General features: G+C 39.5%; 1 protein-coding gene across 1 annotated transcript in view; it reads right to left on the reverse strand.

Annotated features, from left to right (window-relative positions):
- Positions 1–1,259: 1,259 nt before the first annotated feature.
- Positions 1,260–16,083, reverse strand: part of NPEPPS (aminopeptidase puromycin sensitive) — a 63,888-nt gene continuing 49,064 nt past the window's right edge. Inside the window, exons 14-23 of the mRNA XM_083877447.1 lie at positions 15,012–15,075; positions 13,113–13,252; positions 11,741–11,875; positions 10,071–10,290; positions 6,947–7,089; positions 6,580–6,636; positions 6,185–6,292; positions 4,293–4,448; positions 4,147–4,194; positions 1,260–2,321 (exon numbers count right to left, since the gene is read on the reverse strand). Of these exons, the coding sequence (XP_083733573.1) occupies positions 2,175–2,321; positions 4,147–4,194; positions 4,293–4,448; positions 6,185–6,292; positions 6,580–6,636; positions 6,947–7,089; positions 10,071–10,290; positions 11,741–11,875; positions 13,113–13,252; positions 15,012–15,075 (1,218 nt within the window). The 3' untranslated portion in view covers positions 1,260–2,174. The remainder of the gene's footprint in view (positions 2,322–4,146; positions 4,195–4,292; positions 4,449–6,184; positions 6,293–6,579; positions 6,637–6,946; positions 7,090–10,070; positions 10,291–11,740; positions 11,876–13,112; positions 13,253–15,011; positions 15,076–16,083) is intronic.

Below are 16,083 nucleotides of genomic sequence, written 5' to 3' on the forward strand. Positions count from 1 at the left end.
ATTTCACATTGACATTTTTATTAACGCCAACTCTTTTAAATTTTTTTTTCTTTGTTTATTTTGTACTTTTTTGGGGGGGTGTTTTTTTATTATTATTTTTATGGGGGTTTTTTTTGGCTTTTTTTTTTTTTTTTGTAATCCTTTTTTTTTTTCCTTTTTTTTTTTAAACAATAGCACAAAAATGTCTCGAGGAGGGGGGGAAGCAATCTGACAAGAGTTAACTCTGATGACCTTCCAAAAAAAAAAAAATTTAACAGTTTAAGCCACGCCAAATACCAATCCCTGGTAGAGAAAATGAGGGGAAAAAAGGGGAGGAAAACCCCCCAAAAAATTAAAATACAGCTGGAATCCCAACCTTTGTGTGCTGGAGGGTGGCTGGTTAACAGGACCAGGCTGCTTTGGGAGGGGAGGATGGCACAGCTCCATCATCATCATCATCATCATCATCAATCACTGATTTAAGGCTCCTGAAATCCAATTTTTCACCGAAATCACGGAGAGGAAAAGGGGAAAAGCTGGGCAGGAGCAGCTGGATCCTCTGGAGAAGCAGCAGCAGCCCCCAAACCCCCCTGGGAAGGGGAAAAAAAAAGGGGCCACGGAGGAAACGGGAAAGAAAAATCAAAACTTTTTGCACCAACCTTTGTCTTTTTAATGTGGCTGTGAGAGGAGTTTGTTTTTTTTTTTTTTTTCCTTTACAATCCCGAGCTCTCCACGAAGGACATCAGCAGAGGGGATGGGGAACCCAGGAGAAACAGAACAGGGGGTGTTTGGGGGGGTTTTGGGGGGTGTTTGGGGGGGTTTTGTGTGGTTTTTCTTTTTGCTGAGAGGAAACACAAAGGGGAAAAGGGAACCCGCTGTCCCTGGGGTGGGGAGGGGTCCGGGGGCATCTCCCCAAATCTGCTCAGAGCTCCAGGGGCTGATCCAGCCCGGGCTGAGGCTCCTCTGCTGCTCTGGACAGACCCTGCACTGACCTAAAACCCCCTGGAGTCCTCTTTGTTTTATTGGGAGGGAGGGGAGGGAGGTGTAAAACCAGAACATCCGTAATAAGTGTCAGGAAAGGGATGGGGAAGGGGGTGTTAAATATTTTAACCACTGACAAGGCTTGAGGAAGTTTCACAGTTTTGTTATGCTCTATTTTATTACTATCATATTTACAGATTTTTTTTTCTCTCTTTTTTTTTTTATATTTTTGTGTTTTGTTTTTTTTTTCTTTTTCTGTCTCTCTCTGTCTCTTTTCTCTCTGCAGAATCGCTGATCAATTGTTGTTGTTTTTTTGTTTTGTTTTGTTTTTTTTTCCCAGAACAGAATTTTTTTTTTTTTCCCCCAAAATTCTTGGAGTGTGTGTGTGAGCAGGAACCGGGTTCAAACTCTACATTCACGGTCCAATCCCCGTGGGCTTGAGGAGGAGGAGGAGGAGGAGAAGGAAATAAACCAAATTTAAAAATAAAACAAAAAAAATTTAGAAAAAGAGAAAAAAAAGGGTTAAAAAAATGGGGGGAAAAAAGGGAAAAATAAAAAAAAAGGGAAAAATGAAAAAAGGGGGAAAATGAAAAAAAGGGGAAAAAATAAAGAAAAAGGGAAAAAATAAAGAAAAAGGGAAAAAAAGGAAAAAATAAAAAAAAAGGAGAAGAAAAGAAGAAAAAAATAAAGAGGAAAAAGGGGAAAAAATAAAAAAGGAATAAAAAAGGAAAAAATAAAAGGAGAAAAGAAGAAGAAAAATAAAGGGGAAAAAGGGGAAAAAATAAAAAAGGAAAAAATTAAAAAAAAAGGAAAAAAGGGGAAAAAATAGAAGAGGGGGAAAAAGGGGAAAAAGGGAAGAAATAAAAAAAGAAAAATAAAGAGAAAAAATAAAAAAAGAAAAATAAAGGGAAAAAATTAAAAAGGAAAAAATTGGGAAAAACTAAAAAAAAAGGGGAAAAAAGGAGGAAAAAAAAGGGGAAAAAATAAAAAAAAGAAAAAAAAAGGGAAAAAAAAAAGGGGAAAAAATTTTAAAAAAAGGGGAAAAATAAAAAAAAAGGGGAAAAAAAAAAAAAAGGGAAAAAAAGAGATGAAAATAAACCCCAACTAAAGAAAAGCTCTCCAATTGCTGGCCTGTGGATCAGCGTTGTTTGTGGGCTGGGGGCTCCTCCCGGCCCCCTGGGGGGCTGTGCTGGGGGGCAGCGCTGCCCCGGGGCTCACACGGGCCCGGCCCGGCGCTGCTGCAGGAAGAGCTGGATGCTGTCCGAGTCCCGCCGCAGCCACGCCGCGTTCAGCAGGATGTTCTCACAGCACTGCTGCACCGTGCGCTCCGCCGACGGCGCCGGGTGGCTCTCGAAAAACGCCTGCGGGGACACGACGCGGGGTTGGGGACAGGACACAGCACTGCGGGGATTGGGGACAGAGCTTTGGGGACAGGACAGAGCATTGGGGGGACTGGGGATGGGGACTGGGAGTGTTGGGGGGATTGGAGATGGGACAGAGCGTTGGGGACAGGACACGGCATTGGGGGGACTGGGGATGGGACAGAGCGTTGGGGGGATTGGGGACAGGACAGAGCACTGGGGTGGGATTGAGGGATTGAGGACAGGACAGAGCATTGGGTGCTGGACACAGCCTTGGGGACAGGGACACAGCCTTGGGTGGGGATTGGGGACAGGGACACAGCCTTGGGGACAGGACACAGCCTTGGGTGGGCACTGGGGACGAGGACAAGGCCTTGGGGAGGAGGACCAAGCCTTGGGTGGGGTTTGGGTGTGGTGGAGAGTTTTTTTGGGGATGCAGGAATTTGGATGGGGAATGGGCCCCAGGGTTGGGAGCCAAAATCGAGGGGTGGGTTTTGAGGGAGATGAAAAATCAACTGGTGGGGATCCCAAAGGTGGTGGCCCCAAAGGTGACAGTCCCAAAGGTGGCAAGTCCCAAAGGTGACAAGTTATAAGTTTGGATGGACAGTGACCTCCACACCCACTTTAGATGGACAATGACCTCCAGGGGCTGGACAGTGACCTCCACACCCCAATTTGGTCAGGCAGTGCCCTCCAGACCCCAGTTTGGCTGGACAGTGACCTCCAAGGACTGGACAGTGTCCTCCAGTGCCCAGTTTGGCCGGGCAGTGTCACATTTCCTCCTGGAGGAGCTCCCGGGGCTGCTGTGACTCAGCAGGGACAGGACAGGGATGGGGACGGGGACAGGACAGGACAGGGACAGGACAGGGCCAGCCCAGCCAGGAGCTCCCCCTGCCTCCCCCCAGCAGTTTTTGGTGACAGAGGCTCAGACATGGGAAATTCCCCACTAAAATCTCAGGAATTCTCTTAGAATAGACCTGGGATTTAATTTAGGTTGGTTTTTCCGCTCAGCGTTGTGCAAAAATAATAATAAAAAAAAATTTGGATGTCAAATTTCTCTGTTAAAATCATTTCTGCCATGAAATCTTTGCTAAGAAAAGTCATGAAATGATAAAAAAGGACAGAGGCAGCTCAGGGCTCGGCTGAGCTTTGGAATAAAAATCCACATTAATAATAATGTTTATGTATGTAATAATAATTAATAAAAACATTATTTTATCTCTCTTTATAAAAGAAAGATATAATATTAAATATATAAAATATATATTAAAACATATATTAAATATATATTTATATATTTTTGTATTGTATCTAATATATTATATATTTTATATCTAATGAAATATATATTTAAATATATAGAAATATAATTTTATATATAAAATTATGGTTGATCTATATATATAAATTATATTATATATAATAAATATAATATAAATAAATAAATAATATATATTATATATTGTATATAGAATTATATGTATTATAGATATTTTATTATATTGTATTATATTATGTTATGTTATATTATATTATATTATATTATATTATATTATATTATATTATATTACATTATATTACATTATATTATATTATATTATGATGATATAAGATATAATTTGATATAAACAATATAATACAATATAACGAATTATATTATGATATAATATAATATAATAATAAAATATATAAAAATAATAAAATTACAAAATATTTGGGGACAGAACAACAAAACCCACCAGGATTTGACTCCTCCACTCAGAACCCCCCAAGTCCATCAATCACTAATTAATAAAAATTAATTAAATTAATTAAAACCTCTCACCTTCACTTCTGCAGCCATTTTATCATTTGCAAATCCATCCACTGTGAGCTGAAAGGGGGGAAAAAATTCAGTAAAAAATTCAAATTAAAGGAGAAAATCCCCCATTCCCCATCCCAGCTACGAGGAAAGGAGATTTCCCACTTTACCTTTATTAATCTGGATATCAAAAATCCACCTTGGTATCGATTGTAAAGCTCCTCCCAGTTGTCCCTTAGGAATTTCCAAGCAGCTTTTCTGCCCTGTTTGCTGCCTCCAGCCACTCCCCCGATCACTGACACCGTGTCCTGGGGACGTACCTCTTCCTGGGGAGGAAATATCACCAAGATTTCACATTTTTCCAACAATTCCAGCACTTTTGGTTGAAGTTTTAGGTCTTTTTGTATCAAATTTGTCAATTAAAGCGATTTTTTTTCACGCAGAAATTGATTGGACGGCTCCAAGAATGAAGGAAAAGTTATTCTAAGGTTACACCCACAAAAAAAATAAATAATAATAAAAAAATCTTATTTTAACTAAAAAAAGAAAAGATTTCTAGAGATCATTTTGGCTTTTTTTGGTAAAATTGCATTTTGGCTTCCTGGGAATTGGTAGCAAAGAACTGCCAGGAAAATTGGGATAAATTTATTTCCACAGCACCAGGAAAATCCAGAAAAGACACAGAAAATCCCCTCAGGAGGTGCCTCCAACCAGAGATTTCTTCATTTGAAACCAATTAATTCTGATTTTTTTTCTTAATTTGGGATCAGCTCATTCAGAGGTTTTTTAATTTGGAACCACCTCACTCAGATTTTTGTTTATTTGGAACCATCTCACTCAGATTTTTGTGAATTTGAAAGAAATTCCCTCAAATTTTTGTTAATTTGGGACCAATTCATTCAAATTTTTGTGAATTTGGATCAATTCTCTCAGATTTTTGTTAACCTGAACCAAACTCACTCAGATTTTTCTGATTTTGGAACAAACTCATTAAAGTTTTTTGTTAATTTGGAACCAGATCTCTCAGATTTTGTTACTCTGAACCAACTTCTCTCAGATTTTTGTTAATTTGGACCCATCTCAGTTAAATTTCTCTTAATTTGGACCAATCTCAGTCAATTTTTTTTAATTTGGACCCATCTCAGTCAAATTTTTCCATAATTTGGACCAATCTCAGTTAATTTTTTTTAATTTGGACCCATCTCAGTTAAATTTTTCCATAATTTGGACCCATTTCAGTCAAATTTATCTTAATTTGGACCAATGTCAGCAAAATTTCTCTTAATTTGGATCCAGCTCAGTTAATTTTTTTTAATTTGGACCCATCTCAGCCAAATTTTTCCATAATTTGGACCCTTCTCAGTTAAATTTTTCTGAATTTGGACCATCTCAGCCAAATTTCTCCAAATTTGGACTCATCTCAGTGAAATTTTTCTTAATTTGGAACAATCTCAGTCAATTTTCTCTTAATTTGGAACAATCTCAGCTAAATTTTTCCATAATTTGGACCTTTCTCAGTTTATTTTTTCTGAATTTGGACCAATCTCAGTCAAATTTCTCCTAATTTGGACCAATCTCAGTTAATTTTTTTTTAATTTGGACCCTTCTCAGCCAAATTTTTTCCAGAATTTGGACCCATCTTGTTCAAATTTCTCCAAATTTGGACCCATCTCAGTTAATTCTTTTTAATTTGGACCCATCTCAGTTAAATTTTACTAAATTTGGACCCACCTGAGCCAATTTTTTCTAAATTTGGACCCATCTCAGCGAAATTTTTCTTAATTTGGACCCATCTCACTCCAATTTTTCTGAATTTAGATCCATCTCACTCCAATTTTTCTTAATTTAGACCCATCTCACCCAAGACTTTTCTTAACTCGGACCCAACTCGCCCAAGACTTTTTTAATTCGGAATTTGGACTCTTAATTTGGAATTTCCCCAATAAAAAATCCGAATACACATCACACAAAAAGAAGAGAATTCCTGCATTTCCACCTCTCCCAGGAGGAATTTCCCCAGGGAAAGGGGCAGTTTTGCCTCCCCAAATAAAAGAAAACTCACTGAAAGTGCAAAGGTGAGAACTTTTTGGATCAGCTCCGGCTGGGAAATGGCCCCGAGGACTCGCTCGATCCTGTTCTTCTCCTCCTGCATGTCGGCCTGCTTGTGCAGCTGCAGGGAAAACACATCCAAAAATCAATTAATTAAATTAATTCCACACCTAATGAGCCCCCTGTGGGTGCTGGAGGTGTGAATTCCTCATCAAACCCATCGGGGGTAAATCTGCCTCAATGGTCACTCCAACAATTCCAAGGGATAAATTGATTTTTAGTGGTTTATATATAAAAAAAGTCAAGAAATTCAAGGATTTCTTGAACCAGGATTGGGTGTGGAGAAATCTCAGCCCAGAGGGATGTTTATTTAGGGGGAAATGTGGGTTTTGCAGAGTGAGGCCTCACCTTGAGCATGGTGTCCAGGGTGGAGCTGTCGCCGTGCTTCAGCACGGTCACGTAGACCTGGGGCAAAAACACCAATTACTCCCAAAAAATAAACTTTAAAAAACCATCACACTTTTGGAAATGCAACAATATTGGGTCAGGAAACACCCGCATTGCTCCCTCCTGTGTTTTGACCCTGCATTGATAAAGATCTTTCAACTCTTTCACCTCTTCCTGCACTTCATGAAAATCTGGACAATTCCAAAAGTGGGAATAAACCCCACCAGGATTGCAAAAAGAAGGATCCTGACCTCCCCTTTTGGAAAACACCTTCCAAAGGGGTGGGGACAGATTTGGGGAGCCCCAAAAGCCCCCCCAGAGCACGTACAGGACTCCTCAGGTCGGCGGAGAGGATGTGCTTGCCCTCCACGTGCTCCTTGAAGCGGCGCCGCGCCTCCTCCAGCGTCGCCTTGTGCCCAGCCTTGCCCAGCTTGCCCAGGACCAGACCCCGCAGCAGGGCGTCCAGGTGGCCTGGGGGGGAAAAAAATGGAAAATGGGATTATTTGGGAGCTTTTCCCAGGATTAGACACCTCAGGAGGGCATCTAGGAGTGAGAAAGAATGGAAAAATGGGATTATTTGGGAGCTTTGCCCAGTTTTCCCAGGACCAGACCCCTCAGGAAGGCCTCCAGGTGGCCTAGGGGGGAGACAGAATGGAAAAATGGGATTATTTGGGAGCTTTTCCCAGTTTTCCCAGGATTAGACACCTTAGAAGGGCATCTAGGAGTGAAAAAGAATGGAAAAATTGGATTATTTGGGATGGGAGCTTTTCCCAGTTTTCCCAAGACTCAGAAGGGTATCTTGGTGGCCTAGGGTTAAGAAAGAATGGAAAAATTGGATTATTTGGGAGCTTTTCTCAGATTTCCCAAGATCAGCCACCTCAGGAGGGCATCCAGGTGGCCTGGGGGGGAAAAAATGGGAAAATGGGATTATTTGGGAGCTTTTCCCAGGATTAGACACCTTAGAAGGGCATCTAGGAGTGAGACAGAATGGAAAAATGGGATTATTTAGGTTTTCCCAGTTTCCCATGACCAGACCCCTCAGGAGGGCCTCTAGGTGGTCTAGGAGTGAGAAAGAATGGAAAAATGGGATTATTTGGGAGCTTTTCCCAGTTTTTCCATGACCAGACCCCTCAGGAGGGTATCTAGGAGTGAGACAGAATGAAAAAATGGGATTTTTGGGAGCTTTTCCCAATTTTCCCAAAACCAGACCCCGCAGCAGGGCATCCAGGTGGCCTGGGGGGAGAAAAAATGGAAAATGGGATTATTTGGGAGCTTTGGGAGCTTTTCCCATGATTAGACCCCGCAGCAGGGCATCTAGGAGTGAGACAGAATGGAAAAATGGAATTATTTGGGAGCTTTTCCCAGTTTTCCCAGGACCAGACCCCTCAGGAAGGTATCTAGGAGTGAGACAGAATGAAAAAAATGGGATTTTTGGGAGCTTTGCCCAGTTTTCCCAGGATTAGACCCCTTAGAAGGGCATCCAGGTGGCCTAGGGGGTAGAAAAAATGGAAAATGGGATTATTTGGGAGTTTTGGGAGCTTTTCCCAGGATTAGACCCCTTAGAAGGGCATCTAGGAGTGAGACAGAATGGAAAAATGGAATTATTTGGGAGCTTTTCCCAGTTTTTCCATGACCAGACCCCTCAGGAGGGTATCCAGGTGGCCTGTGGGGGAGAAAGAATGGAAAATGGGATTATTTGGGAGTTTTTCCCAGTTTTCCCACAACCAGACCCCTTAGAAGGGCATCTAGGAGTGAAAAAGAATGGAAAAATGGGATTATTTGGGATGGGAGCTTTTCCCAGTTTTCCCAAGACTCAGAAGGGTATCTTGGTGGCCTAGGGTTAAGAAAGAATGGAAAAATTGGATTATTTGGGAGCTTTTCTCAGATTTCCCAAGATCAGCCACCTCAGGAGGGCATCCAGGTGGCCTAGGGGGGAGAAAGAATGGGAAAAATGGGATTATTTGGGAGCTTTGGGAGCTTTTCCCATGATTAGACCCCGCAGCAGGGCATCTAGGAGAGACAGAATAGAAAAATGGGATTATTTGGGAGCTTTTCCCAGTTTTCCCATGGCCAGACTCCTAAGAAGGGCATTTAGGAGTGAGACAGAATGGAAAAAATGGGATTATTTGGGAGCTTTTCCCAGTTTTCCCAAGACTCAGGAGGGCACCTGGGTGGTTTAGGGTTGAGAAAGAATGGGAAATTTGGGAGCTCAAATCATCGATGCCTTATTGACCCCCAAGATTTCCAGAATTCCCCAGCAGAAATTATCCCCAAATTCCTGATTTATTGATGCTCCAGATTCCCAACCCCACAGCTGAATCTTCCAGCAGATTCCCCCCAAATTCCTTATCCCTTATTCCCCAACCCCAAAACTGGATTTCTCAGCAGATTCCCCCAAACCCCTGATCCCTTATTCCCCAACCCCAAAACTGGATTTCCCAGTTTCCCCTAATTCATTAACCCAAAACCCCAAAACTGACTCCCCGCCCAATCCCCTAATTCATTAACACAAAACCCCAACCCCAAAACTGACTCCCCCACCACTTTCACCCCCCAAACCCCTGATCCCTTATTCCCCATCCCACAACTGGATTTCCCAGTTTCCCTTAATTCATTAACCCAAAACCCCAAACCCCAAAACTGATTCCCCCACTTTTCCCCCCACAAACCCCTAATTCATTAACCCAAAATCCCAAACTCCAAAACTGAATCCTTCACCACTTTCCCTCCCCAAACCCCTGATCCCTTATTCCCAACCCCACAACTGAATTTCCCACCACTTTTCCTCCCCAAACCCCTGATTCATTAACCCAAAACCCCAACCCCATAACTGACTCCCCCATCACTTCCCCCTCCCAAACAGAATTTATTATTCCCCACCCCACAACTGCATTTCCCAGTTTCCCCTAATTCATTAACCCAAAATCCCAAACCCCAAAACTGAAATCCCCACCATTCCCTCCCCAAACCCCTGAACGCTTATTCCCACCCCCACAACTGAATTTCCCACCACTTTTTCTCCCCCAAACCCCTAATTCATTAACCCAAAACCTCAACCCCAAAACTGAATCCTCCACCACTTTCACCCCCCAAACCCCTGATCCCTTATTCCCCACCCACAACTGAATTTCCCAGCAGATTCCCCCAAATCCCTGATCCCTTATTCCCAACCCCACAACTAAATTTCCCACTTTTTCCTCCCCAAACCCCTGATTCATTAACACAAAACCCCAACCCCAAAACCGAATCCCCCACCACTTTTTCTCCCCCAAATCCCCAAATTCATTAACCCAAAACCCCCAACCCCAAAACTGATTCCACCACTTTCCCCCCCCCAAACCGCTAATTCATTAACCCAAAACCCCCAACCCCAAAACTGAATCCCCCCCTCAAAAAAAACCCCTAATAATCCCCCCATCCTCCCCCGTCCATCCCCAGCAGGAGTTTCCTACCCTCTCCGGGTTTGGGGTCCCAGCCCAGCCTCTCCCCGATGGGGGAGAACACGTCTCTGATGAACACCTGGATGTCCTCGTGGAAATCCGTGTGGGACAGGAGGGTGCTCAGGATGCCCAGGTTGCAGCTCAGGTCGCTCCACACGGTGTAGTTGGGCTCGTTGACAAAAGCCTCCATCACCTTGAGCACCTCCACGGTGCTGATGATTCCAGCTCGGGCCTGGGGGAGAGGAGAAAAAAGGATTAATGTCATTTTTTAATAGGTCATCAATTCATTTTATTGATTATCAGGAAAATACAGGGATTAATCCCATTTTTTAACAGCTCATCAATTCATTTTATTGATTATCAGGAAGATGCAGGGATTAATCCTATTTTTTAATAGCTGATCAATTTATCTGATTGATTATTTTGCCCCAATCCCAAAGGATTTTCTTTATCCCAGGGGATTTTGCTCCAATCCCAGAGGATTTGTCCCCAGTCCAAAGGGATTTTCTCTATCCCAGAGGATTTTTCCCCAATCCCAGATGATTTCCCCCAATCCCAGGAGATTTTCCCCAATCCCAGGAGATTTTCCCCAATCCCAGATGATTTTTTTCCCCAATCCTAGAGGAGTTTCTCCATCCCAGAGGACCCTTCCCCAACCCCAGAGGATTTTCACTACCCCAGATGATTTTGCCCCAACCCCGGATGATTTTTCCCCACTCCCAGATGATTTTCCCCAATCCCAGGAGATTTTCCCCCAACCCCAAAAGATTTTCCCCAATCCAGATGAATTTTCCCCAACCCCAGGATGTTTTTCCCCAATCCAGAGGATATTTCCCCAATTGCAGGAGATTCTGCCCCAATCCCAGGATGTTTTTCCCCAACCCCAGAGGATTTTACCCCAACCCCAGACGATTTTTTTCCCCAACCCCAGATGATTTTCCCCAACCCCAGATGATTTTCCCCAATCCCAGAGAAGTTTTCCCCAATCCCAGATGATTCTCCCCACTCCCAGAAGATTTTTTCCCCAACCCCAGATAATTTTTCCCCAATCCCAGATTATTTCCCCCAAATCCCAGATGATTTTTTCCCCCAATCCCAGATGACTTTCACCATCCCACATGATTTTTTCTCCAATCCCAGATGATTTCCCCCCAACCCCAGATGATTTCCCCCAATCCCAGATGATTTCCCCCAATCCCAGAAGATTTTCCCCAATCCCAGAAGACTTTTCCCCAATCCCAGAAGACTTTTCCCCAATCCCAGATGACTTTTCCCCAACCCTAGATGACTTTTCCCAAGCCCCAGAAGATTTTCCCCACTCCCACAAGATTTTCCCCTACCCCAGAAGATTTTTCCCTAACCCCAGATGATTTTCACTATCCCAGATGATTTTTTCCTCAATCCTAGATGATTCTCCCCACTCCCAGAAGACTTTCCCCCAATCCCAGATATTTTTCACTATTCTGGATGATTTTTCCCCAACCCCAGATGATTTCCCCCCAACCCCAGATGATTTTCCCCAACCCCAGATGATTTTCCCCAAATCCAAGATGTTTTTCACTATTCTGGATGATTTTTCCCCCAACCCCAGATGATTTTTTCCCCCACCCCAGATAATTTTTCCCCAACCTCAGATAATTTTCCCCCAATCCCATAGATCTTTCCCCCCTGTCGAGTCCTACCAGGGAGAAGAGGTCGTTCTGCAGCCCCAGCCTGTCGACGGGGGGCAGGGACAGGTCCCTGATGGCCGGGATGAGACTCTCCAGCATGGCCGGGCTGTACTGCGTGCGGTAAAACCCCACCGTGCCCACGTTCAGCTGCCAAAATCAACACAAAAATAGCAGTTAGGAGCAAAAAAATTAATGTTTTATATGGGTTTTTATATAAAATATAGCCAAGGTTTGTGTGGATTTTAGTAAGATTTATTTTATTGATAAAATGTAATTTATTGTTATATATATATGTATTTTTTCTCAAAAATATATTCGATTTTTATGGATATTTAAATAAAATCTTTGTTTATCTATTTAGACAAAATGTAACAATATTTTTTAATATATTTATTTAGTAAAACATATATAATTTATTAAATAAATATATATTTATACTATATATTTAGTAAAACATATATAATTTATTAAATATATATATTTATAACTATATATTTAATAAAACATAGATAATTTATTGTTATATACATATATGTATTTTAATCTAAAATATCTCCTATATTTATGTATAGTTAAATAAGATTTATTTTACTTTATATATTTAGATAAAATGTCATTTATTGTTGTTATATATGTATTATTACCTAAAATATACTCAATTTTTATGGATATTTAGATAAAATTTTTGTTTATCTATTTAGATAAAATGTAATTTATTGTTATATATATCTATCTTTATCTAAAATATATCTTATTTTTATATATATGATGTATCTTATATATACGTATTTATATTTATATTTATGCATATTTATGTATAGTTAAATAAGATTTATTTTATGATTAGATATTTAGATAAAATGTCATTTTTTGTTTTATATATATGTGTATTTTTATCTAAATATTTATCTATATTTATATATATTTAAATAAAATTTATGTTTATCTATTTAGGTAAAACATAATTTATTGTTATATATGTATGTATTATTATCTAAAATATATCCTGGGTTTATCTATTTTTAAAGAAATTCTATTTTATGTTTCTATATTTAGATAAAATGTCATTTATTGTCAGCACGAAACCAGCACAAAAACACGAGTTAGGAGCAAAAAATGTGATGTTTTATATGGGTTTTTATCTAAAATATATCCCATGTTTATCTATATAAACATAAAAAAGCCACCACATCTCAACTCCAATCCTGCCTTAAATTTCAGTTTTTTCCCAAAAAAAAATCCATTTTTTTTGTAGGAAAATGAGACAGAAATGAGAAAAACAGGAACCAAACCTCCCCAACAGCACAAAGAAACCCAAAATTCCAAAAAGGAAACAGAAATAAAAGAGGAAAGAAAAAATAAAAATAAAATTTTGAGGCCTCACCTTGACCCAGTGCTCGGGTTTGGTGTCCTTTAACACCACAGTGAGCTCGGCTTTGTCCATCAAAATCTGCATTTTGGCACTGCCGGGGTCAGCGCTGGTGCAGACGCTGATGGGCACCATCCACAGGGGCACGTCCTCACCTGGGGGAGAAAAAAATACAGAAATCGGGGGAAAAAATTGAATAAAAAAGAGAAATTGAGATGAAACTGGTTCCAGTTGCTGAAAATGGAATTGAAAATAAATGTCCAAATGTGAAATGTCACTTTTAGAGTAAAAATCTGATGGGAAATGTCAGTTTTAAAGTAAAAATCTGAGAAAAAAATGACTGAGATGTCAGTTTTTTAGAGGTAAAATTCTGAGAGAAAAAGTCAGTTTTAAAGTAAAAATCAGAGGGAAAATGTCAGTTTTAGAGTAAAAAATTTGAGGGAAAATGTCAGTTTTAGAGTAAAAATTTGAGGGAAAAAACATCAGTTTTCAGGGTAAAAAATATGACGAAAATGTCAGTTTTAGAGCTCAGGTTTGTCCATGAAAATGTGAATTTTGGCCCAAGGGCAGACACTGATGGGCACCATCCACATGGGCACATCCTCATCTGGGGGAGGGAAAAATAGGAAATCAGAGAAAAAAAATGAATAAAAAAGAGAAATTGAGATGAAACTGGTTCCAGTTGCTGAAAATGGAATTGAAAATAAATGTCCAAATGTGAAATGTCACTTTTAGAGTAAAAATCTGATGGGAAATGTCAGTTTTAAAGTAAAAATCTAAATGAAAATGTCAGTTTTAAAGTAAAAATTTGAGGGAAAAATCAGAGGGAAATTTCAGTTTTAGAGTAAAAAAAAATAAGGAAAATGTGAGTTTTAAAGCTCAGGTTTGTCCATGGAAATGTGAATTTTGGCCCAAGGGCAGACACTGATGGGCACCATCCACATGGGCACAGCCTCACCTGGGGAAGGAAAAAATACAGAAATCGGGGGAAAAAATTGAATAAAAAAGAGAAATTGAGATGAAACTGGTTCCAGTTGCAGGGTCAGCACTGAAAGTTAAATTGAATATAAAGGTCCAAATGTGAAATGTCAGTTTTAAAGTAAAAATCTGAGAAAAAAATGTCAGTTTTAAAGTAAAAATTTGAGTAAAAAAAAGTCAGTTTTCAAGGCAAAAAATCTGAGGAAAATGTCACTTTTAGAGTAAAAATCTGATGGGAAATGTCAGTTTTAGATTAAAAAATCTGAGGGGAAAATGTCTGTCCTAGAGGTAAAAAACTCTAAGGGAAATGCCAATTTTAGAGTAAAAATCTTTAGGAAAATGTCAATTTTAAGGTAAAAATCTTTAGGAAAATGTCAGTTTTAGAGTAAAAGTCTGAGGAAATGTCAATTTTAGAGTAAAAATCTAATGAAATATCAGTTTTAGAGTAAAAATCTGAGGGAAATTTCATTTATAGAGTAAAAATCTGAGGGAAAAAAAGTCAATTTTAGAGTAAAAACCCTCCAAACCTTCCCATCAACCCTCAAGCCAAACATTTTAATTTAGAAAAGGATGGAAAGTGAGTGGAATCAGCCCTGGCTCCCACCTGGGCTGGTTTTATTTCATTTATTTCATTTATTTTATTTATTTCATTTATTTCAGCACCAAACTGCTGCTCCTCAGCCTCTCAAAGGCTCTAACCCTAAAAATTGATTTTTTTAAAGGAATTTTGAGCCAAAAAAATAATGTTCTCTATTATTTTATTTTCTTTGGAGAGGCTCAAATTGGATTTTCTGAGCTTTTCCCACCTGGATCGAGGCATTGCACAAACCTGGGGATGTTTCAGCTCCCAAAAATTGCTGCTTTTGGATGAAAATAATAAAAAAAACCTCAATAAAATTGGGATATTTTGGTGGTTCTGTGGTTTTCTCCCCTTACCTGTATATGGTCCACTGGCACAGAATTTCTTCTGCACCAACTTCAACACTTTGTCATCTTCTTGCTGAGGAGAAAAAAATAAAATTTTAAAAAATCTAAAAAAAATATAAAATAATAAAATAAAATAAATAAATAAATGAATAAAAATATTAAACGGCAAGAAAATGAGAAAAGGGGATTATTTGCATGTTTAATTTCAGTTCCTGGCCTCTGTTTTATGGAATAATTTGGGTTTTTTCCCCTTAGAAAGAAAAGGTTCTGCCCCAGGAATTATTGCAGAGCACAAATCCCTGGTTTGATGTTCCCAGACCCTGATCCTGCCTCAAAATCTGGGAATATTGTTAAATTTAATATGAAATTAAAGCAAAATTCCATTTTTATCACCCCTGACTCAAGGGAATGATCAAAATCTGGGAATATTCTTCAATTTGATCTGAAATTAAAGCACAATTCCATTTTTACCACCCTTGACCCAAGGGAATGCTCCAAATCTGGGAATATTCTTCAATTTGATCCAAAGTTAAAGCACAATTCCATTTTTACCACCCTTGACCCAAGGGAATGCTCAAAATTAGAGAATATTTGTTAAATTTGATATGAAATTAAACCACAATTCCATTTTTATCAACCTTAATGCAAGGGAATGCTCAAAATCTGGGAATATTGTTCAATTTGATCCAAAAATAAAGCAAAATTCCATTTTTACCACCCCTAATTCAAGAGAATGCTCAAAAATCTGGGAATATTGTTAAATTTGATCCAAAATTAAACCACAATTCCATTTTTACCACCCTTGACCCAAGGAGAATGCTAAAAATCAGGGAATAATGTTAAATTTGATATGAAATTAAAGCACAATTCATTTTTATCACCCCTAATCCAAAGGGAATGCTAAAAATCAGGGAATATTGTTAAATTTGATCTGAGATTAAAGCAGAATTCCATTTTTACCACCTCTAGTTCTAGGAGAATGCTCAAAATCTAGGAATATTGTTAAATTTGACATGAAATTAAACCACAATTCCATTTTTACCACCCCTGACCCAAAGAGAATACTCAAAATCTGGGAATA

Source organism: Zosterops lateralis, assembly GCF_965231275.1.
Source record: "Zosterops lateralis genome assembly, chromosome: 24".
Taxonomy (NCBI): domain Eukaryota; kingdom Metazoa; phylum Chordata; class Aves; order Passeriformes; family Zosteropidae; genus Zosterops; species Zosterops lateralis.